Source organism: Phragmites australis, chromosome 4, assembly GCF_958298935.1.
Source record: "Phragmites australis chromosome 4, lpPhrAust1.1, whole genome shotgun sequence".
Taxonomy (NCBI): domain Eukaryota; kingdom Viridiplantae; phylum Streptophyta; class Magnoliopsida; order Poales; family Poaceae; genus Phragmites; species Phragmites australis.
In genome coordinates, this window is record NC_084924.1 from 38647084 (window position 1) to 38664990 (window position 17907).

At 42.0% G+C, this 17907-nt stretch overlaps 2 protein-coding genes across 2 annotated transcripts; one reads left to right on the forward strand and one right to left on the reverse strand.

Moving 5' to 3' along the window:
- Nucleotides 1-4874: 4874 nt before the first annotated feature.
- Nucleotides 4875-8004, forward strand: LOC133916410 (receptor-like cytoplasmic kinase 176). The gene is made up of 6 exons (XM_062360063.1): nt 4875-5206; nt 5606-5937; nt 6029-6164; nt 6284-6426; nt 6528-6651; nt 7446-8004. Exons 1-6 carry the CDS (start codon nt 5137-5139, stop codon nt 7775-7777), a joined length of 1137 nt encoding a protein of 378 aa, XP_062216047.1. The 5' UTR covers nt 4875-5136; the 3' UTR covers nt 7778-8004.
- Nucleotides 8005-8280: 276 nt separating this feature from the next.
- Nucleotides 8281-13161, reverse strand: LOC133916411 (uncharacterized). Its single transcript, XM_062360064.1, has 4 exons — nt 12979-13161; nt 12062-12311; nt 11583-11830; nt 8281-8958 (listed from the first exon to the last, which is right to left on the reverse strand). The coding sequence occupies exons 2-4, from the start codon at nt 12309-12311 to the stop codon at nt 8569-8571; spliced, it is 888 nt and encodes a 295-aa protein (XP_062216048.1). The 5' UTR covers nt 12979-13161; the 3' UTR covers nt 8281-8568.
- Between the last annotated feature and the right edge of the window lie 4746 nt (nt 13162-17907).

Here is a 17907-nt window from a genome sequence, read left to right on the forward strand (position 1 = left end):
ACCTTTGCTACTTCTATAATTAACTTCTCGACTAGTATATCCAAAAGTAAATATTACATATGTATAATAATTACAACCTAATTTTTGTTATTTCTATGGACATCTACAACTACCAAATATCTCAAATTAAACTATACACCTATGATAACATTACAAAATATATATTTTATTTCTCAACTCATTTATCCTATAGTAAATATTGCATCCGTCTAATAATTATAACCTAATATTAATTATTTCACACTGATGCTATAATTTCTACATTGAAACTACATTTTCTAAACTATTTCTTAACACTATGTTTACATCGCACTATAATTTCTATAACTAAACTAAAATTTCTAAACTATACTAAAATTACTTCTAAAATTTCTAAACTGCTTTACATTATTTATATGAACCAAAAAAATAAAAAAATAACCTTCCAATAAAGATGTTTCTACTTCCTCCTCTCTCCTCTGGCCCCTCTCACTCCTTCTCTTTCCTCTCCTTTCTTCTTTCTCCTTCCTCCTTCCTCCCCTCCTTCTTCCTCGTTCTTTTCTCTCTCGGCCCGTTCGGCCGAACGCAAATCATGCAGAATGCAAATAGCACTGAGAGGAGGAGCCACCTGTCGCGCGTATAAGGGCGGAGAGTTTTTGCGCCCCTAGGACGCAAAAACCTCTGATTTTTTAGCACCCAATTTTTCACCTACTAAGGCCGCAACAACCTGTTTTCACACCCTCATACCGCTACAACTAATTTTCGCGCCTTCAACCATAAAAACCACCTTACTACACCTGCGTGAGGATTCCACGGGGTTTTCGAATATCCAGACCGCGAAAATCTAGATTTCGCAGGATGAGACTGTGAAAACCCATATTTCACGTACTGAGGAAGCGAAAACTCATTTTTTTTAGACCAAGCTAGGAATATGTATTATTTTTATAATTCCAGTATTTTTATATTATTTTTGAAATTTCCGTACAAATTTATAATATTAATAAAAGCCCCAATTCGTGACGTCTTGGCCGGAGAGAGTTTTGCAAGTTGCAACTAGACTATTTTTTTAAGATTATAAGGACACACACATACACATACTATACTCACTCATATGCGAGCGTAGCGTAAATCTAAGCAGCAAAACTTGAATCTTGATGACAGAGTCGTAGGCTCATGTCACTACCACTACACCGAAAAGTGGTTCCGAGTTGCAACGGGACTATTGCTCACTTCGGCACTTCAGTTAGGCGGCTACTTGTCAACTAGCCAACACTGAAGAGGATGTGCACAGACGGTGCGGTGCAGCTCGCAAGTCGTACAGACTCAAGGGAATACAGCGAAGAGCATGCGGACCTGATTTGCCGGAGCCCCGGAGGTGGCGCCATACGCTTCCAAGCTCCAACAACCACCGCCACCATTTGCACCGTAGCTCCTCTGGTCAACACTGCTGCAACACCGGCCAGCTGTTTCATACAAATTTTAGTAGTATTTTGGTTGTATAAATGATTGCATTCTTGTTGGGCGTTGCAAGGAGAACACCATTAGGGTCAAAAGAGAGTATTGGGGTGTGTTGTACACGACCAAAATGCTAAAAACGCTATGCTGAATAAGTTGAGTTGTACTAGAAATTAGAAATAACTACCCTTATTTGTTCCATGAGTGATTGCAGCGGTAGCCCAGTTCGGAACGGAGAGGGTTCCCTTCATATTCTTCTGGGAGATTAAATCATTTTCTAGTTCCATGCTCATAAGGCTCATTTACACTGTAGCGTGTCTAGAATCACCGACATTGAAATCCACGAGCTTATGTAAAACCCATTGTCTCGATAGTGACAGTGATATTTTGAAAAGATGGAAGGGAACAAAATTTACTCTAACTGTCGGAGTATTGAGGTACGAAGACGTTCTAGCTAATAGGCCCCATAATAGGTATGACGAACGGCGAGAAATATTTATTGAACCATGACTCAGCGTGATCAGTCAAAGCTTACTCGATCAGTATGAGATTTAGGCGATCGACCTTCTTGTGATATATTGGAATCCCGCAAGCAATCTTTGTTAATCACAGAAGTCTATATATAACATGTCTAATCGTATTTATTAATTTCTATTCAAATATTTTCTTTCCTGAGGCACTTCTCTTCAGCGAACAAAATCGTAACCGACGCATATAGGCAGTGCTCGTTCCGTAGTATTAAATGCTAGGAGTGAGATTTTACGAACCAACTTGGCACCATGCGACATATGGGGCATGGTCTGCAGAACGATCAAGCAAGTAGACGAGTTCGCAGGTGGACTCACAGGGGGCTGGAACGGAATAACTTGACAGATAAACTTGTGGCTCACGTCAAGGGAACATGTGGGGTTATCAAAGTAAAATAAAAGTGGAGATATCTATGGGGATGGGATGGTCCCCGTAATACCACCAGTGCAAGGTATAGCGTGCATTTCGAGTGGTGATGGTCTTTGAAAAGAATATCTAGCTAGATATGGATATACGGGAAGAGGCTCATCTGTAAGTTTTCCTTTTCTTGTATATAAAGAAAAGAACGTGTTTAGGATTCGAGAGAGTATCTTATCTATAACCAGTTCAGAAAACACCTATACTAAAATATATAAAATATAGGACTATTATTCTTAGAAGGTCTGAACCTAAATAATCTTTGATGTTCTTAAATTCTAACAGATACACCCATTCAAGATGTTGATCACACGCCATCAACTAATACACCTCAAAATTATTATGAGAGACTAACCCTCGACACTAACTTTTAGACCTATTTCGAATGTGGGAACTGAAAACAGTTTGATCACAATAGAAAACGAAAAGTTTACCTACATTTCAAACGCACAACTTATAGTTGGAATGCAATATTTTTTAAGTGGTTATAAATTGCAGTTAGCGGTCTGTCGGTGTATTAGGAACCAGGGGTCCCTGAATCCCGAGACCGGGCCGGCCATCCGCCACATGTCACCATCCCGCGAGGTCCACCCTGCAGGATAAGAAGAAACTAAGTCCCGGGGGAAGGTGCTCGGGGCCGTAGCCTCTAGGTTCCCGAGCACCCCAGTTCCCCGATGATCCGCAGAGTCCAAGTACCGGGAAGGAAGTGCTCGGAAGGTTTCTCACTTATCCCCGAGTACTGTAGTCCCCCGATGATCCAAACACCGAAGTACTCGGGAGAGAGTGCTCGGGGCTGCACGTGGCAGCCCCCGAGGACTCGGTTCCCCGAAGGTCACACCGAAGTGTTCGGGAGAGAGTGCTCGGGGCTGCACGTGGCAGCCCCCGAGGACTCGGTTCCCCGAAGGTCTCACCCAAGTACTCGGGAGAGAGTGCTCGGGGCTGCACGTGGCAGCCCCCGAGGACTCGGTTCCCCGAAGGTCTCACCGAAGTGCTCGGGAGAGAGTGCTCGGGGCTGCACGTGGCAGCCCCCGAGGACTCGGTTCCCCGAAGTTTCGCACAAGATCGTCCGACGACCCGAAGGGTCCTATCGTCGGGGTGTCAGCCAGTCAAAGGCCCAATGCCGCATTTAATAGGCACGCGCGGCCTGACATCCTGACATTCTCAGCTGCCCACGCCCCAGTGTCAGACCCTGCCATGCACTGGCAGGGGGGCGTGGGTCCATTAAATGCACGGGTCCCGTCCCGTTTTATCCGGGTGCCTCGGGATAACGTTGCCAGAATCGAAGCGCTCCGCCTGCCACCCTGCCCTGGCAGAAGAACAAGACAGGGTGGGCGCACCGGGCACCTCTGAGGCTGCCCGGTGGGCCCCCTTAATGGCGTCCGAGGGCATCCACAGTGGCGAGTGGTCGGATGCGCGCTGCATTTTTCCACCGCCCCTGTCACTTCGCCAAGACGGAATGATGACGCCTTTCTCCGTGGCACCTTGGCACTCGCACCCCCTCTTTCCCATTCAGGATATGTCGAGGTCGGCGCGCCTATAAAAGGAAAGGATGGAGAACACGTAAAGGGGTGAAAAAAAAGAAAGAGGACGCAGACGCTCGAACCAGCTCAAGCCAAGCTAGAACACGAGAGCCTCAAGCTCTCTGTAAGTGGCTCTCTCTGGTAACCAGATACATCCTTGAAGAATTCCCTTCAAGGATAGATACAGCACTCACACAGGAGTAGGGTGTTACGCCCCGGTGCGGCCCGAACCTGTCTAAACCCCGGTGCACCCATCTTTCTCGCACTAGGACAATCATCTCCCACCAGCCACTGCATTTATTTCCGTTTCCCGCTTATTTCCCAAACAAGCTCGTTCAGGATCATCCCCCGGCCGAATCTCTAAAAAGGGGTCTCTTAGGATCCCTGCGACAGGAGTTCACCCTCCGACACGGTCCCAATAAAACTTTACTCTCCGTTCTAATATATGACATTTAGGATACTTACAATCAAATCTTAAATTTTTGACTTTTAATATGTATAAAAGGATTAATATTTATCACATAAAAATGATATTAATAAATTTGTAATGAAAAATACTTTCAAATAATTATATTTCAAGTAACTTTTGATAACAAATAATTAGAAAAAAACAATGGCTAAAGACATGCATTGATGACCGTTTTGATTTTTAAACGACAACTAAAAAATGGAGGTAGTACGACACAACCATAACTAGCTATTTAGTTCTTTTTTGTTTTCGCAGCTTTTTGGCGATGTCCCAAAAATGTTATGGCAACTACAGCTAGCTATCTAGAATCCTGGTTTTCGTACTTCACCTCTAGGGCAATACACATTTGTTTTATCCGAACTGATGGAGACATATTTTTTGTAAAATACAGTGGAGTTTATAGCCGTCAATACGGAATTCACGGAATTAAAACAGGTGAAACGCATGCGAGCAAAAAACAGAAAAAAGGTAGAAAAGAGAATCGTGTATGAAAAGGCGCCGTGCCTGTCCATTAATGAGCTGACCGACCCCACGCCTACCACCACCCTCGCTCTCAGGCAGGCAGCAGCAGCGCCAGCACCAGCTCCAGCAAAGATACATCTTCTTCCAGCCCAGCGGAGCACGGGAAGTAGGACACCACAAGCCAAATAAACCCACGGGTTCTTCTGCCACCCTGCACCCCGAAGCTCGGTTAAATCCAGCAGGGAGCACCACACGCGGCCGCCGCCTCGTTCGGGGGGTTGGTTTGATTGGGAATCTTTGTTCCTGATGGGGAATTGCGCCGGCGTTGAGGGGAACGCCGAGATCAACCCTTCCTTCAGTGCCCCTAACTTGTCAGGTGCTAAGCTCGTTTCTTGTTTACATCAGCGTGTTAAAAACCTAGTGCATTTCTTTACTATGGTTCTTGCAGCGATTGTTGTTTTGTTTTCGATAGAGGGAATGGGCGTTTACTGGTTCCTTGTGTTGCACTTGCAAAGAACAAAGAATAGTCGACCTTGATTTGAACAAATTTGCGATGTTTCCCTTATATCCCCCCGAGAAGAGAACAATTTAGTGGTCCACTTTTGGGATTATTGAGTCACAAGTGGTGAGCGAAATTGTACAATTTTAGGACTTTAGGTGAACAAATTTTCTTTACAACAATGTCAGGTTTATTATCAAAAGAAGTAGCACTTCAATTCTGGAAGCATAAATAGTGTTAGTTTCTTTGCCAAGTAAGTAGATGCTTGTAATCCAGGGACCGGTTCCAAGAACAGCAGCAAGAATGCAACCGATAGCAGCACCTTTGGTACCAAGGCATCTGGCTCTTCTTCGTCGGTGCCACCGACTCCTCGCACGGAGACAGAGATCCTGGAGTCCTCGAATCTCCGGAAGTTCTCGTTCAGCGAGCTGAAAGGCTCCACAAGGAACTTCCGGCCGGACAACCTGCTCGGGGAGGGGGGCTTTGGGTCAGTGTTCAAGGGATGGATGGATGAGCGCACGCTTGCGCCTGTCAAGCCAGGTACTGGGATGATGGTTGCGGTGAAGAAGCTCAAGCTCGATAGTTTCCAAGGGCACAGGGAATGGCTGGTCGGTGCCCCTCTATCCCAATTGTGTCTGTTTGGATGAACCTTCAGTGAGACAAAGGTGGTTTTGATTTGATACTGCAATAACTTTGTAGGCTGAAGTCAATTACCTAGGGCAGTTATCCCACCCTAATCTTGTGAAACTCATTGGGTACTGCTTGGAGGATGAACAACGGCTTCTGGTGTACGAGTACATGCCAAGAGGCAGCTTGGAGCATCATCTTTTCAGGAGTAAGCTCTCAAGTGTTCTTTCGCGATATCTTTCATTCTTGGCTTCTTGCTTTAGGGCATATACAATGCAAGTGCTTAGGCAAGAGTGCTTAAAGAGGGATAATGCTATAATATCGCAGGGGGTTCGCACTTCCAACCGCTCCCATGGAACTTACGGATGAAGGTTGCGCTTGAAGCTGCCAGAGGTCTTGCTTTCCTGCATGGTGATCAGGCTAAAGTTATTTACCGTGATTTCAAGACCTCCAATATTCTTCTCGACTCGGTGTGCATGCAAATCAGTCTCTGTACAATATTAGTCAATATGTGCAAGCCAAATGAACTTTGATCTAAAAGATTTGTATTTCGTTTTTTCTTTTTCTCCAGGATTACAATGCAAAATTGTCTGATTTTGGTTTGGCAAAAGATGGTCCAAGTGGTGATAAGAGTCATGTATCAACCAGGGTCATGGGGACACAGGGCTACGCTGCCCCTGAATATCTTGCAACAGGTAATCTTTGTAACGTGAATTACCAGCCAATGATATATCATATTGCTTTTCTGTTATTTTCATACAGTTTAGTGACAAGGACAGAGAGGACGTTAATTTGTTATAGTTCAGAAGGCCCATTCTTTCTAGCATAGAATTCATAGGTCAGGTTTCATGATCAAGCAATGTCCCTAGTTTCTGCCAACACAATGCCCTGCTAACAGTGGGGCTACAAGACACCTCTCTAGTGGAGAAAAATAATCTCCAAGACAAGGATACTTCCTTGTGTTAGATCCATGTTTTATATGGTGTGGTTCTCCACTGTGCTTAGATGTGCCTTTTGTTTAAAGCAACGCATTCCTCTATTGCAATCAGGGGGGCATAAAATAATTCTCAAGGAAGTCCCTTCTAGATTGATATTTGATGTTTCGCTCATGTGACGCTTATGATTTAAATACTCAAAGAATGAACTGTATGATGTATGCCGTCCTGTAAAGAGGAAAACATCGAAGCAGCACATTATGCTACTTGAATGGTGCTTTATGTTTGCCATACCTTTGGTTAGTCCCAAAAAATATAACTAGATTCTCCAGCTGATTCCATGCACGAACTACCATAAAATCAGAAATTGTGGTTGCACACGCCTTTCCTACTAATACTCAAGTATAGTCAACACACAGATTCTGATTACTCAATTGCTTACATCTTGTTCTTTAACCTACAAATTGTGCACATGCTCTGATGGTAAAAGTCAAGAATGAGTTTCGTGTGTATAATTGGTGGCAACTTATATTCTTTGCCCTCATGTTGCGCAGGCCATTTGACCGCAAAGAGCGATGTGTACAGCTACGGTGTTGTTCTTCTGGAGTTGCTATCTGGGCACCGTGCTCTGGACAAGAACCGCCCGCCTGGCCAACACAACCTTGTGGAGTGGGCTAGACCTTACATCACCAACAAGAGGAGGGTCATGCATGTCCTCGACTCACGATTGGGTTCTCAGTATTCGCTTCCTGCAGCACAGAAGACCGCAGCCCTTGCGCTGCAATGCTTGTCGATGGACGCGCGATGCAGGCCAGGCATGGATCAGGTTGTGACTGTGCTAGAAAGGCTTCAAGAGGCCAAGGGTGCAGTGAAAACTGGCAAGTAGGAGGATTGCTGGTTACTGATGTTCATACCTCTCTGGAATGTAGTATCCTCCTTTTGTAATATATCAAGGGAGTAAAAACAGGAAACGGATGAGGGACTTGGAAGGGCTGAACTTAGCTTCTGAAGGGAATGTGTAATATATCTTGCTTTGTGTATAGCTAGTTGAATCCTTGTTGCAACTTGTTTTCTACTTATATATCTTAGCAGTACATCGGCGTTGTATCGCAAGTTCAAAATTATTTTTTTTTCACCCAGTTTTCCAGATACCCCAGTTAGTATTTTCCTCAGATTCTTGAACTGCTTCTCTGAAGAATTGTCGGCTAAAAGTGAACCATGCCGAACAAGAAGCAGCACAAAACTCTGCTGAAAAATGAAGTAGCATATGCAGAGCCATTGATGTTTATACCTCTGATGCGTCAATATACCTCTGATGCTTGACGCAGACGCACTCTGGTTTTGTCATTTTGAAACAACAAAGAACATGAAATTTAATCGCCTCCGAGATCATTGAACATGAATGGATAGCAGATAAACAATAAGGTACACTATTCTCTCCTTCCTCTACAAATTACAACCAGAAGAAACTCTTGCAAAGTTGCGGCCACTAGTGGCAGTAGGCAAGCCTCAATGGAAAAGGTAGTTCAATGCTTGCATACCAGGGGCATTGAATCGTAGAACAGGTTTTACAAGCGTTTAGGTTTCAAGAAGATTGCAACCAACCTGTGTCGAGTACAGCACACCAAACTGAGATCAGGTGTTGAGGCCAAATCAACTGATCGTTCGACAGCAACTCTAGAATCGCCGGCCACCAGAATTATAAGCACGACCACCAGGGTATTGAACAGGGTGCTCAAAACCACGACCTCTGCCCCCACCATGGAACTCTGGGTAATCTGGATGCTCACCCATGGATTCGTACTGTCCAGAAGCATAACCCCTATGAGTATCTCCATAAGCACCTCCAGCAGCAACAGGAGGAGGAGGTGTGACTGCTGCTGTTGGATGATAACCATGCTGCTCCCCAGGCACGGCATTATTGGCATAATGACTCATGCTGGCCTGCTGGTATTGCTGCTGGCGTGCCAGAGATTCCTTATGCAGGAATTCTTCTCTATAGGTTGCTTGGCGAGCTCGAAGTGCTAATAGTTTCTCTTGGTACTGTGTATTTATCTCGTTCAATCTCTGCACAAAGACATAAGAAACATGAAACAACAGTTGTCTTAGTTTCAACTAATGTATATCTACGGAAAAATCAGAACCCCTATACTGTCAGTAACAGTTTCTTCAATCATATATAGCAACTCCAGAGTGCTGTGAAGGTGACACTATACTACATTCACTGCAGCAACCTCAGTTTCTGGGAGTTCACATGTCGCATGTTAGAAAGGCATATGGAAAATTATCGAGCATTACGACAGCTTTTTTAAGAGAAGCATGGAATTTGAGTACATGCACCAAAACCTTCAATTAGCTCGTTTGTGGACTATTATAGAAACAAATCTAAGCATGAAGAATCCTTAAAACACAATAATAGTGTAAGCCAACGAATATACAACAATTGTATGAAGGGCAAGGGGAAATATCACCATTTCAGTTTAGTACGTTAAGCATGATATATCATCATACTTCTTTGAATATAATATTCTTATATATTTCTTTAGCAATTATTTGTGAGAACTAAATGTTAAATCCTCTTAGATTCGTTGAAAGCTGTGAACCGTCCATGCTAGACGATTGAATATAAACTAGGGAAAAATGCAAACACCCCCCACCCCCCCAAAAAAAGTCACTTGGATTTTGTTTTGTTGAAAAAATCCCCCAAAGGTTCGGTTTTGTTGCAAAAACACCCCCAAAAATTCAAAAAAAAATAACAAAAAATTCTAAAAAAAACTAGAGACAATTCTAAGAACTTTTGTGAATTTTTTTTCGAAAATAATATCCTTTGCATCATATTTCATGGAGAGTAAGTTTGAAAAAAAAGAAAAACGTGTAGCTCATTTATTAATTCGAGTTAAATGCATAGTTAATTATTTACTAATCCAAAAATCATGAAACCAATTTTTTTTAGTCTTCTTACATGATCCTCTATCTTCTAAAAATACATGAAATCTTGAAATAGTTATTGTAACGTGCAAGATTGAGTAAATGTGTTGCAGATAGATTAATTCATAACTAATCCATAACTCTAAAACACGGATACTTCAATTAGGTGCCGTATCCGTATCGGATACACCTCCGATACGCGATACGCCTCCGATACGCGACGGATACATATCGAAGAAGTATCAAAATAAAAATAAATAACATAATTCGGGATACTTGGGCCGATACGTATCAGCCCATCTTCACGATACGGCCCAGCCCAAGAGAGGTACTCCACGCAAACGGGCGTACATCAGGCGAACGAACTGGCGTTCCCTGCCTTAGCCGTCTTCACTCTTCACGCACACTGGCGCATGCCGCAGGAGAGCTGCGCCGCCTCCCTTTCGTCCCAACTCCGGCGGCGGCGACCGGTGTAGGTGAGGTGACTGGTTGTATGCATGACGGTGGCTACATACGCTTGAGACTGTTATGTTATTGACTTATTGTTATGTAATAGAGCTTTAAGTAGACCTGAACTGCAAACTGATGAACTTTGAACTCTATCTCTATGGCTTATTGTTGTGAACTGCTATGTCAATTTCAATATATGTGAACTGCATATGTGCAGTAGCTATGTGCTAATTGTTATGCTATCTGATTCAATAAGGAGGCTGGCTAGAACTGGAAGGGGAAGGAACTCCTTGACTGTTGGCTACTTGGATCATTGGATTGGTTGTTGGAAAAGAGAGAAGAAACATCACAAGAACAAGATAATTTGTTCATGCTACTATTGTTTATATGCACTATATTACTTTTTAAAAAAAATTAGTAAAACGTATCCGCGTATCAGAATTTTTGGGAAATGACGTATCCGCGTATCTGTATCGGCCCGATACCGATACACGTATCCGTATCGGTGCTACATAGATCCATAACACCCCCAAAATTAGTGAAACCACTTTTATTAGTTTACTTAAACAATGATTTGTGTAGGAAAAATAATGGTAGACATGACAAAGTTAAAATAAGATGAGTTAATAAATGAGCTGCACATTTTTCTTTTTTTCAAACTTCCTCTCCATGAAATATGATGCAAAGGATATTATTTTTGAAAAAAAAATCACAGAAGGTCTTAGAATTGTCTCTAGTTTTTTTTCAGAAATTTTTTTGTGATTTTTTTTAATTTTTTTTGAATTTTTGAGGGGTTTTTTGCAACAAAGTCAAACTTGGGGGGGGGGGGGGTTGCAACAATACAACTTCTGGGGGGTAAAGTCAAAATCCAAGTGACTTTTAGGGGGTTGCATTTTTCCCTATAAACTATTATGAGTCTGGGCTGAAGCTGGCATTAAGGATGAGAATGTACATAAACTGACCAACGTACAAGATACAAAAATGAAAACCAACAACATAAAACTATCAGTTTCCCAACATCCACATTAGCATTATTTTTTCCTCAAAAAGGACAATTGTACCAAAAATATTGAATTAGCCCAAAGAGACATAATCAGTAAGAAGAAAATGATATTGAATATTTGTAAGAGATGGATAAAGACCTCCTGGCAATGGTAGGAAGGAAAATAAATATCAGGAAGAAAAACTAATCAAACTGTTAATATCGTTTACTGTATTGCTAGTCCAGCTAAACTACTCTTGCTAGGTAGAGGACACTTAGGATCATGCATTGCTTCATGTAACAAAGAAAAAAACAACTTTATTTGACATACCTCCCTGTGCCTAGAATTTTCAGAACCCTCTGCATCCTGTAGTTCCTTGGATAGTATCATAATGTCTTCATGAAAACTTTGCTCAAGACCTTCAAATGTCTGAGGAAGATTATAATCCTCATATCTTGTTTCAGTCCTATCAGCACGAGACTGATCTCTCGATTCCTTGCTTGGCTGCTTTTCTAGACCAACCTTTAGATCAGATCTCTGCCCATCATAAAAGGATGGTGCACCCTTAGCTCGTTGGCCTGCATCACTAACAGTCAGCATAATAATACAGAATTGTAGCCAATAAGCAATAGTTTACATCGGCTACATTCCCATTATAATAAACTTATAATTGCTATGCAATTACTCCCTCAGGCCCTCCATTGCAAAATATAGAGTGTGCAAGTGAAATTAATTATATTTTGCAAGAGATGAAGCAGTTATTTCAAACAAAAGAATAACATATCAAATTAACAAGCAGCAGTACATGCCTTCCTTATACGCATATGATGGAACCTGGCTTTGGATGTTTGGTTCACCTCGATCCCACTGACTCTGTCTCACCTTCAGAGCAGCGTACTGATGCTCCCCAGAAGCTTGCACAGGATCTCTTCCAGTGTAGCTATTGTCAGGCTGTTGTTGTACCCTTTGCTGTGCCTGGTAGTGATGCAACTGGGAAGCAACCATGGAATTGATGTCCGCTTCACCGTATTGTCCCTGTCGCCTCATTCTATCCTGCATCTTCGAAACACAAAAAGCAACAAGGTTAGCAACATATCATGTCAAGTTCAGTAAAAACATATCACGGTCTGGAAATCTGGAACACAGGAACACATAACGCATCAGATCAATGTTTCAAGAACCCAGATGAACCAACATCAGCTTAAGTCTGTCATGATTTAATACTGAATTCTCCACTACCACAGCAATCTGTATCATCTAATTACGCAATTCAAAACAAACACAAGGGAAGCAAAACAGTAAGATATCATATCGTCGAGACATCATCACGAACAATCGGGTCCAACAGATCAGCAAAGCCCAAAGCAAATTTGCATGCGTCAGCTTCTTGGTATCCCAAATCCCGTTGTAACTTGCAGACTACCTCCACGAGTACCCACAGAACACACAAACTGCTACCAGTAATCGATAGCGATTGGGCACGGCGACAGCATCTGAACCTAAGCCTCGCGCCCCTAACAAGAACATCACTTTACCGATCAAACCGAGCCGGAAAAGATCCTGACAACTCAGGATCAAACCCTAAGACGAGCAGCTACACGCAAGCACGCAACCCTGCGGGGCACCGGGCGTCACCACACACGCAAAAGGCTATCCGCGCAACTGCGCCTACGCGGGCACGGGCATCGGGCAGAAGGGGGGGGGGAGGATGGTGTGGAAGACTCACCTTCGAGTCGCGCGCGTGCCAGCGCGGGTGCCAACGGTGGCGGAGGCGTCGCGGACGGCGGGCGTGGTTGGAGGACGGGGAGATGCGGGGTGCGGCCGTGCGGTGCGGGCGTGGGGGAGCCGAGTCGCGACTCGCGAGCGGGTTCACGTGGGCTGGCAGTGGCGAGCCCAGCTTCGAAAGTGGTGACGAGACCGAAGCGGTTTGGAGAAGATTTTTTTATTATCATATTTCTTATATCGAAAAATATAAAAATAGACGTTCGTTTTAAAAAGTCGAACTCCTGTTACTTGTGTCGTTTTTTCAACAGGCGATAGGTTTAAATATAAAAATATTATGTTTTATTGCTCTTTAAATTTGAAATACTAAACGAAATAGTTATGAAAAAATTCTTGCCACATCTATCTAGATGTGAGATTTTTCAAAATTACTGCCTATTTTTATAATTTTTTATTAAGAAATATAAAAATTAAAGTTCTTTTTGAGAAGCAACTCAGCGTCGCGACTAGTGAGCTCGCGTCGTTGGGAGCATGGGCCGAAATCTGATGAATTCACACGGAACCGGTAGAACCGTCCGTGTACAGCCCATAGGTAGCGGGCCTCGGCCTTCCCTCTGTTTCTGCAGGGGCCTGGAGGATGTTGACGCAGCCGTCATTTGGGCCCAAGTTCTCCAAGCTTGGGCTTCTCATTGTTTAGTACTGCACCGGCAGGGCATTAGTCGAGACTTTTTTATTTATATATTTTCTACATAAATATTAACAAAAATATGTCTCGCAAAAAATATTTATAGTAATAGAACGTTTGCTGCCCTCTTGCCACGGTGTTACGATCAGCGTCACCTAACCCTTACCATCCTTTAAATCGATGGTTAGGATTTTTTAATATAACTTTTGTATATAACAATTTAAAAAAACTTTGTACATTTATTTGGCGAAAAATGTCAGGGACTAACCGTCCTCTCAGATTTTTAAATTATCATATATGTATTTTTTTGACATTTAATTATTTAATTGATGTAAAATTGTGTGAGTTATTTTTTTAGTACTGTAACATTAGAAGGATACAAAATCTAATTTATCGAACAATTACTATTATCATATAACCCGGTACGAAAGTTAAATCCGTTCATAAACATTCTATGAGACATAGGATTTTTTATCGCTATGCGAATGAATCATAACTATAAAGATAAGATGACAATAAACGTTGGTGTTTGTTTGCATGTACGGTACGTCTAAAGACTAACTTAAATAGCTTATCGCTGCTAAACCTAACATGTTTTAGGGAATAAAAATAGGCTGGATTACAATATATGCTTTGTACTGAGTTCACCTAGGATATTTGCTCTTTCATAAGGCATCGGGGCCTTCCGCCTAGCGCGACGAGTCCTCTCTCATTTCCTTTCCTTCTCTTATTCGTGTGCTTCAGTCATAGCGCGCTCTTTCGCTATCTTCCTCATGCGCTCCTTCTTCTGACGCTTCAGTCGTAGTTCCTCATGCTTTTACCCGTACTCCTAGCGTTCGTAAGCTTCCCTCCTCTATCGTATCTCCATGTCAACTAATTGCTTATGGTGCTCGTTTTGTTCTATGTCCAATCATTTTATGAAGTCACAGATATGTGGAGGAGACTAATAAATAAAATAAGAGAAAAGATTAGTAAGACAGTGAATGAAATCGTATGAAAAGTGATACATAAGTGATCTATGTCACTATACCGGTAGGTACTCATACGGTCCATGTTGAGACGGGTTATGCTGGTAGTTGGTACACATGAAAAAGCACCTGCCATAGGTATAGGAGATTTCTGGGACCGCGGAACATAGAAGGGTCACCATATAAGCACATCAGCGGTTCGACCCCTTCGGGATGAAAATCCTATAATGTTTCTTGGATGGGTTTGGTAGAGCTGAGGAAGACATTGCGGTTGAGAGAGCTGAGGGTGAGGTTATTTACGGTGGCTGGAGGCTAGTGCATGGACTGAGTGTATGTGCATGACTAGAGGCTAGAGCAAGGTAGTATTATGCATAAGGACAAATGAGCTGAGATTCTTTATGAAAGCTAGAAAAGTTATGGTATTGATGTTTGATAGAGATTCTTTGTAGAAGCTATTGTTTGGTGTGGTTATTTTATTCTATAAAAATCCAGCAATAAGTTATTGTTGTCTCTACGTGGAATGTATGAAATCCTATGAAAACATTGGGCTTAGAAAAAATATATTGATAGAATGATAAACCCTGATTATTTCATTGATGAAATTAAAGTACATCACATAAAAGGGTCATCGTAAGCATTCATTGCCTATCTGTGGCTACAGTATCAGTATATAAGGCAATATATACTGACTCGTACCCTATTCGTATAGAATCTACTACAAGTTACAATAGCATGTGATATTCCATTGGTAAATAAACCATGCCTTATGGAAAGATAAATTATCAGGTGCAAGAAAACATCTACTAGGTGGGTGAAAAAGATGGAGGCTTCTCATCTAGATATTCCCATCAGATCTCTTGCAAGTTGCATCTATGGGGGTAGAGCTTGTTGTACATGTACTCTTGTGCCAGTTCACATGCCACAGGTCTCGACACAGCCGGTAGGCCACACACACATTGCAGGGGAACATGAATGTTACCGCATGTAGTGAGGTACTTATCCCATCACTCTTTGTTAAGCTCCTATAGCACAATCTTCGACCATTCAACATTCGCACGCCTCATTACCTTGCCTCATCGTAGTCGTAGTTGATGTTCACGCAATTCGTACTTACACCTGGACATGTCGTATTGTTAGAGGGAAGTAGGTGAATTATATGAAATTTGTAGCACGGTAGAATATCGTGCAAACTTACCCCACATCGGTACCAAGCAATTGTGGCAAGTGGGAACGGTTTCTAGCGTGTTATTTTACCACAATTATACCATGGCATATGTGCCTCGTGCGCTTCTATTTGTAGCTCTATCTCCCTCTTCTTCCGCTTGGGTCTTCATTTTTCTTTCGCTCTTTTTTCTCACGTTTGAGTCTATCAAGGATATTGCGCCATATCTCGTAAGGGCTCATCTTGCCCTTACCCTTGTTGGACCCAAACAGGAGCACTTTCCTCCTCGTCGGATGAATCCTCATCGGCAATAGCTTCCTCGAGCTCTTGATCCTCCCTCTCCATCTCTTCAATTGTGCTAGAGATGTACTCCTCATCGGCCACACCTCTCGGTTGCATCTTCTGCACATCCCTAACATCCTTCTCATCCCCCACAGTTGCCTTGCCTGCTTCATCCACCACTGCCTAACTTGTTCCTACTAATGCTTCTCAACGTTTATCTCTATTAGATCCTTCTGGTACACCTCAACTAGCAGCACAAGAGGGAGGTCACTTTCACATGCTATATATACGTGTTGCCTCCAAGCAGATGTCGTATTAATCGGGACGAGCTCTCCAAAGCACCTTTGAGTAGCACGGCTTAGCACAGCTCTTAGCTTAAGCTTATGTTGCTAGGGATCCAGTTGAAAATCACGTATTAGCCGCTTGCACACACCTAATATGATTCTCTCATTGGCTCTACTAAGCCCCTTAATGACATGCTGAAATCCAAAAAGATCTACACTACTAGGGCCGTAACCAATCTGATCTTCACCATAATATATCTAAAAATATAGCTTATATGATATACATGAAAACATCCAAAAATATGTCCAACGTTAACACCAAAAATTATACTTCTAATTATCGAAACTTTGATAAAATTACCGGAACCGATGATCACCTAACAATACATTTAGTTCACTACAATCAATATTGCTCATAAGAAACTAACCAATTTAAACTAATTAAACCCCGCATACTTAATTATCTATAATTATTACCTACATCACTATTTTGTAAAATCTAGATAATCAAAAATACCGTACTCTAAATACAACTGTATATCTGATGGCTATCCTACCATGTTGAACTAGATATTTACAATATGCTAAAAAAGACAGAAAAACCTCAATTTTTTTTACCTTGCTAAACCCTACATCTTATATAATGTAACTACTGTTATGTCGCTAAATCCAAAATCTAGTGGTATTTTAATTACTAATAAAAATATAAGTTTAGAAAAATTACCATAAACTGATATCGTTGCGCTGCCTCCCTCTCCTCTCCCCCCCCCCCCCTCTCTTTTTTTTTGATTAGAATGGTTATTTTGGCTGAATTTCAACCTTTTTATAGCGTGGAGGGTGAGGGGACTAACCGCTCTCTGAGAGAGTGGCAAAAGGAGGAGCGGTACGGTGCGATACACCCAGTGGTGAGGCCTACCCACCCTCTTAGATGGTGGTAAGTTCTAACCGTCCTCTAAGAGGCTAGTAAGGGGATATGAGGCAGTAAGGGGGTGGGCCTAACCACCCTTTGAGAGAGTGGTAAAGGGTACCAATACTACCGCTGCATGCTTATCATCTCTTTGTAACTCTTTCAGAGGACGGTAGACGCATATTCTTATAATTCTTTTCATCATGAGTCTAATTATTTAAATATTACTCCCACCGTCCCAAAATATAGGGTGTACTAAGATTTAGAAAAGTCTTTAAAAATATACTTTGATCATTAATTTATTTTTACAATATATTATCAATTGCTACAAAATTAATATCATATTAAAAGATATATAAAATACGGATCTATTGATATAACTTTTGTACATTAAATTATATGTCTAATTTAATTAATTGTTTATCAAAATTCATCAAGTTTGATTTTTCTAAATACTAATTCGCTTTATATTTTGGAATGGAGGGAGTAATGTTAGAAAATGTAAGAAAAAACTCAGGGGAGGTTGACGCAGCTGTCATTTGGGCCCAAGTTCTCCAAGCTTGGGCTTCTCATTGTTTAGTAGTGCAACAGCAGGGCATGTGTCGACGATTGAATATTCGTGATCACTTCCCTAAAAAAAAGCTA

Excerpts from the sequence above, each read along its gene's own strand:
- LOC133916410 (XM_062360063.1), top strand. The coding sequence starts at position 5,137 with ATGGGGAATTGCGCCGGCGTTGAGGGGAACGCCGAGATCAACCCTTCC. Across the intron at positions 5,207-5,605 it reads CAGTGCCCCTAACTTGTCAG|GGACCGGTTCCAAGAACAGC; the intron begins GTGCTAAGCTCG and ends CTTGTAATCCAG. Across the intron at positions 6,652-7,445 it reads CCCTGAATATCTTGCAACAG|GCCATTTGACCGCAAAGAGC; the intron begins GTAATCTTTGTA and ends CATGTTGCGCAG.
- LOC133916411 (XM_062360064.1), bottom strand. The coding sequence starts at position 12,311 with ATGCAGGATAGAATGAGGCGACAGGGACAATACGGTGAAGCGGACATC. Across the intron at positions 11,831-12,061 it reads ATCATATGCGTATAAGGAAG|GCCAACGAGCTAAGGGTGCA; the intron begins GCATGTACTGCT and ends TTAGTGATGCAG. Across the intron at positions 8,959-11,582 it reads AAAATTCTAGGCACAGGGAG|AGATTGAACGAGATAAATAC; the intron begins GTATGTCAAATA and ends GTCTTTGTGCAG.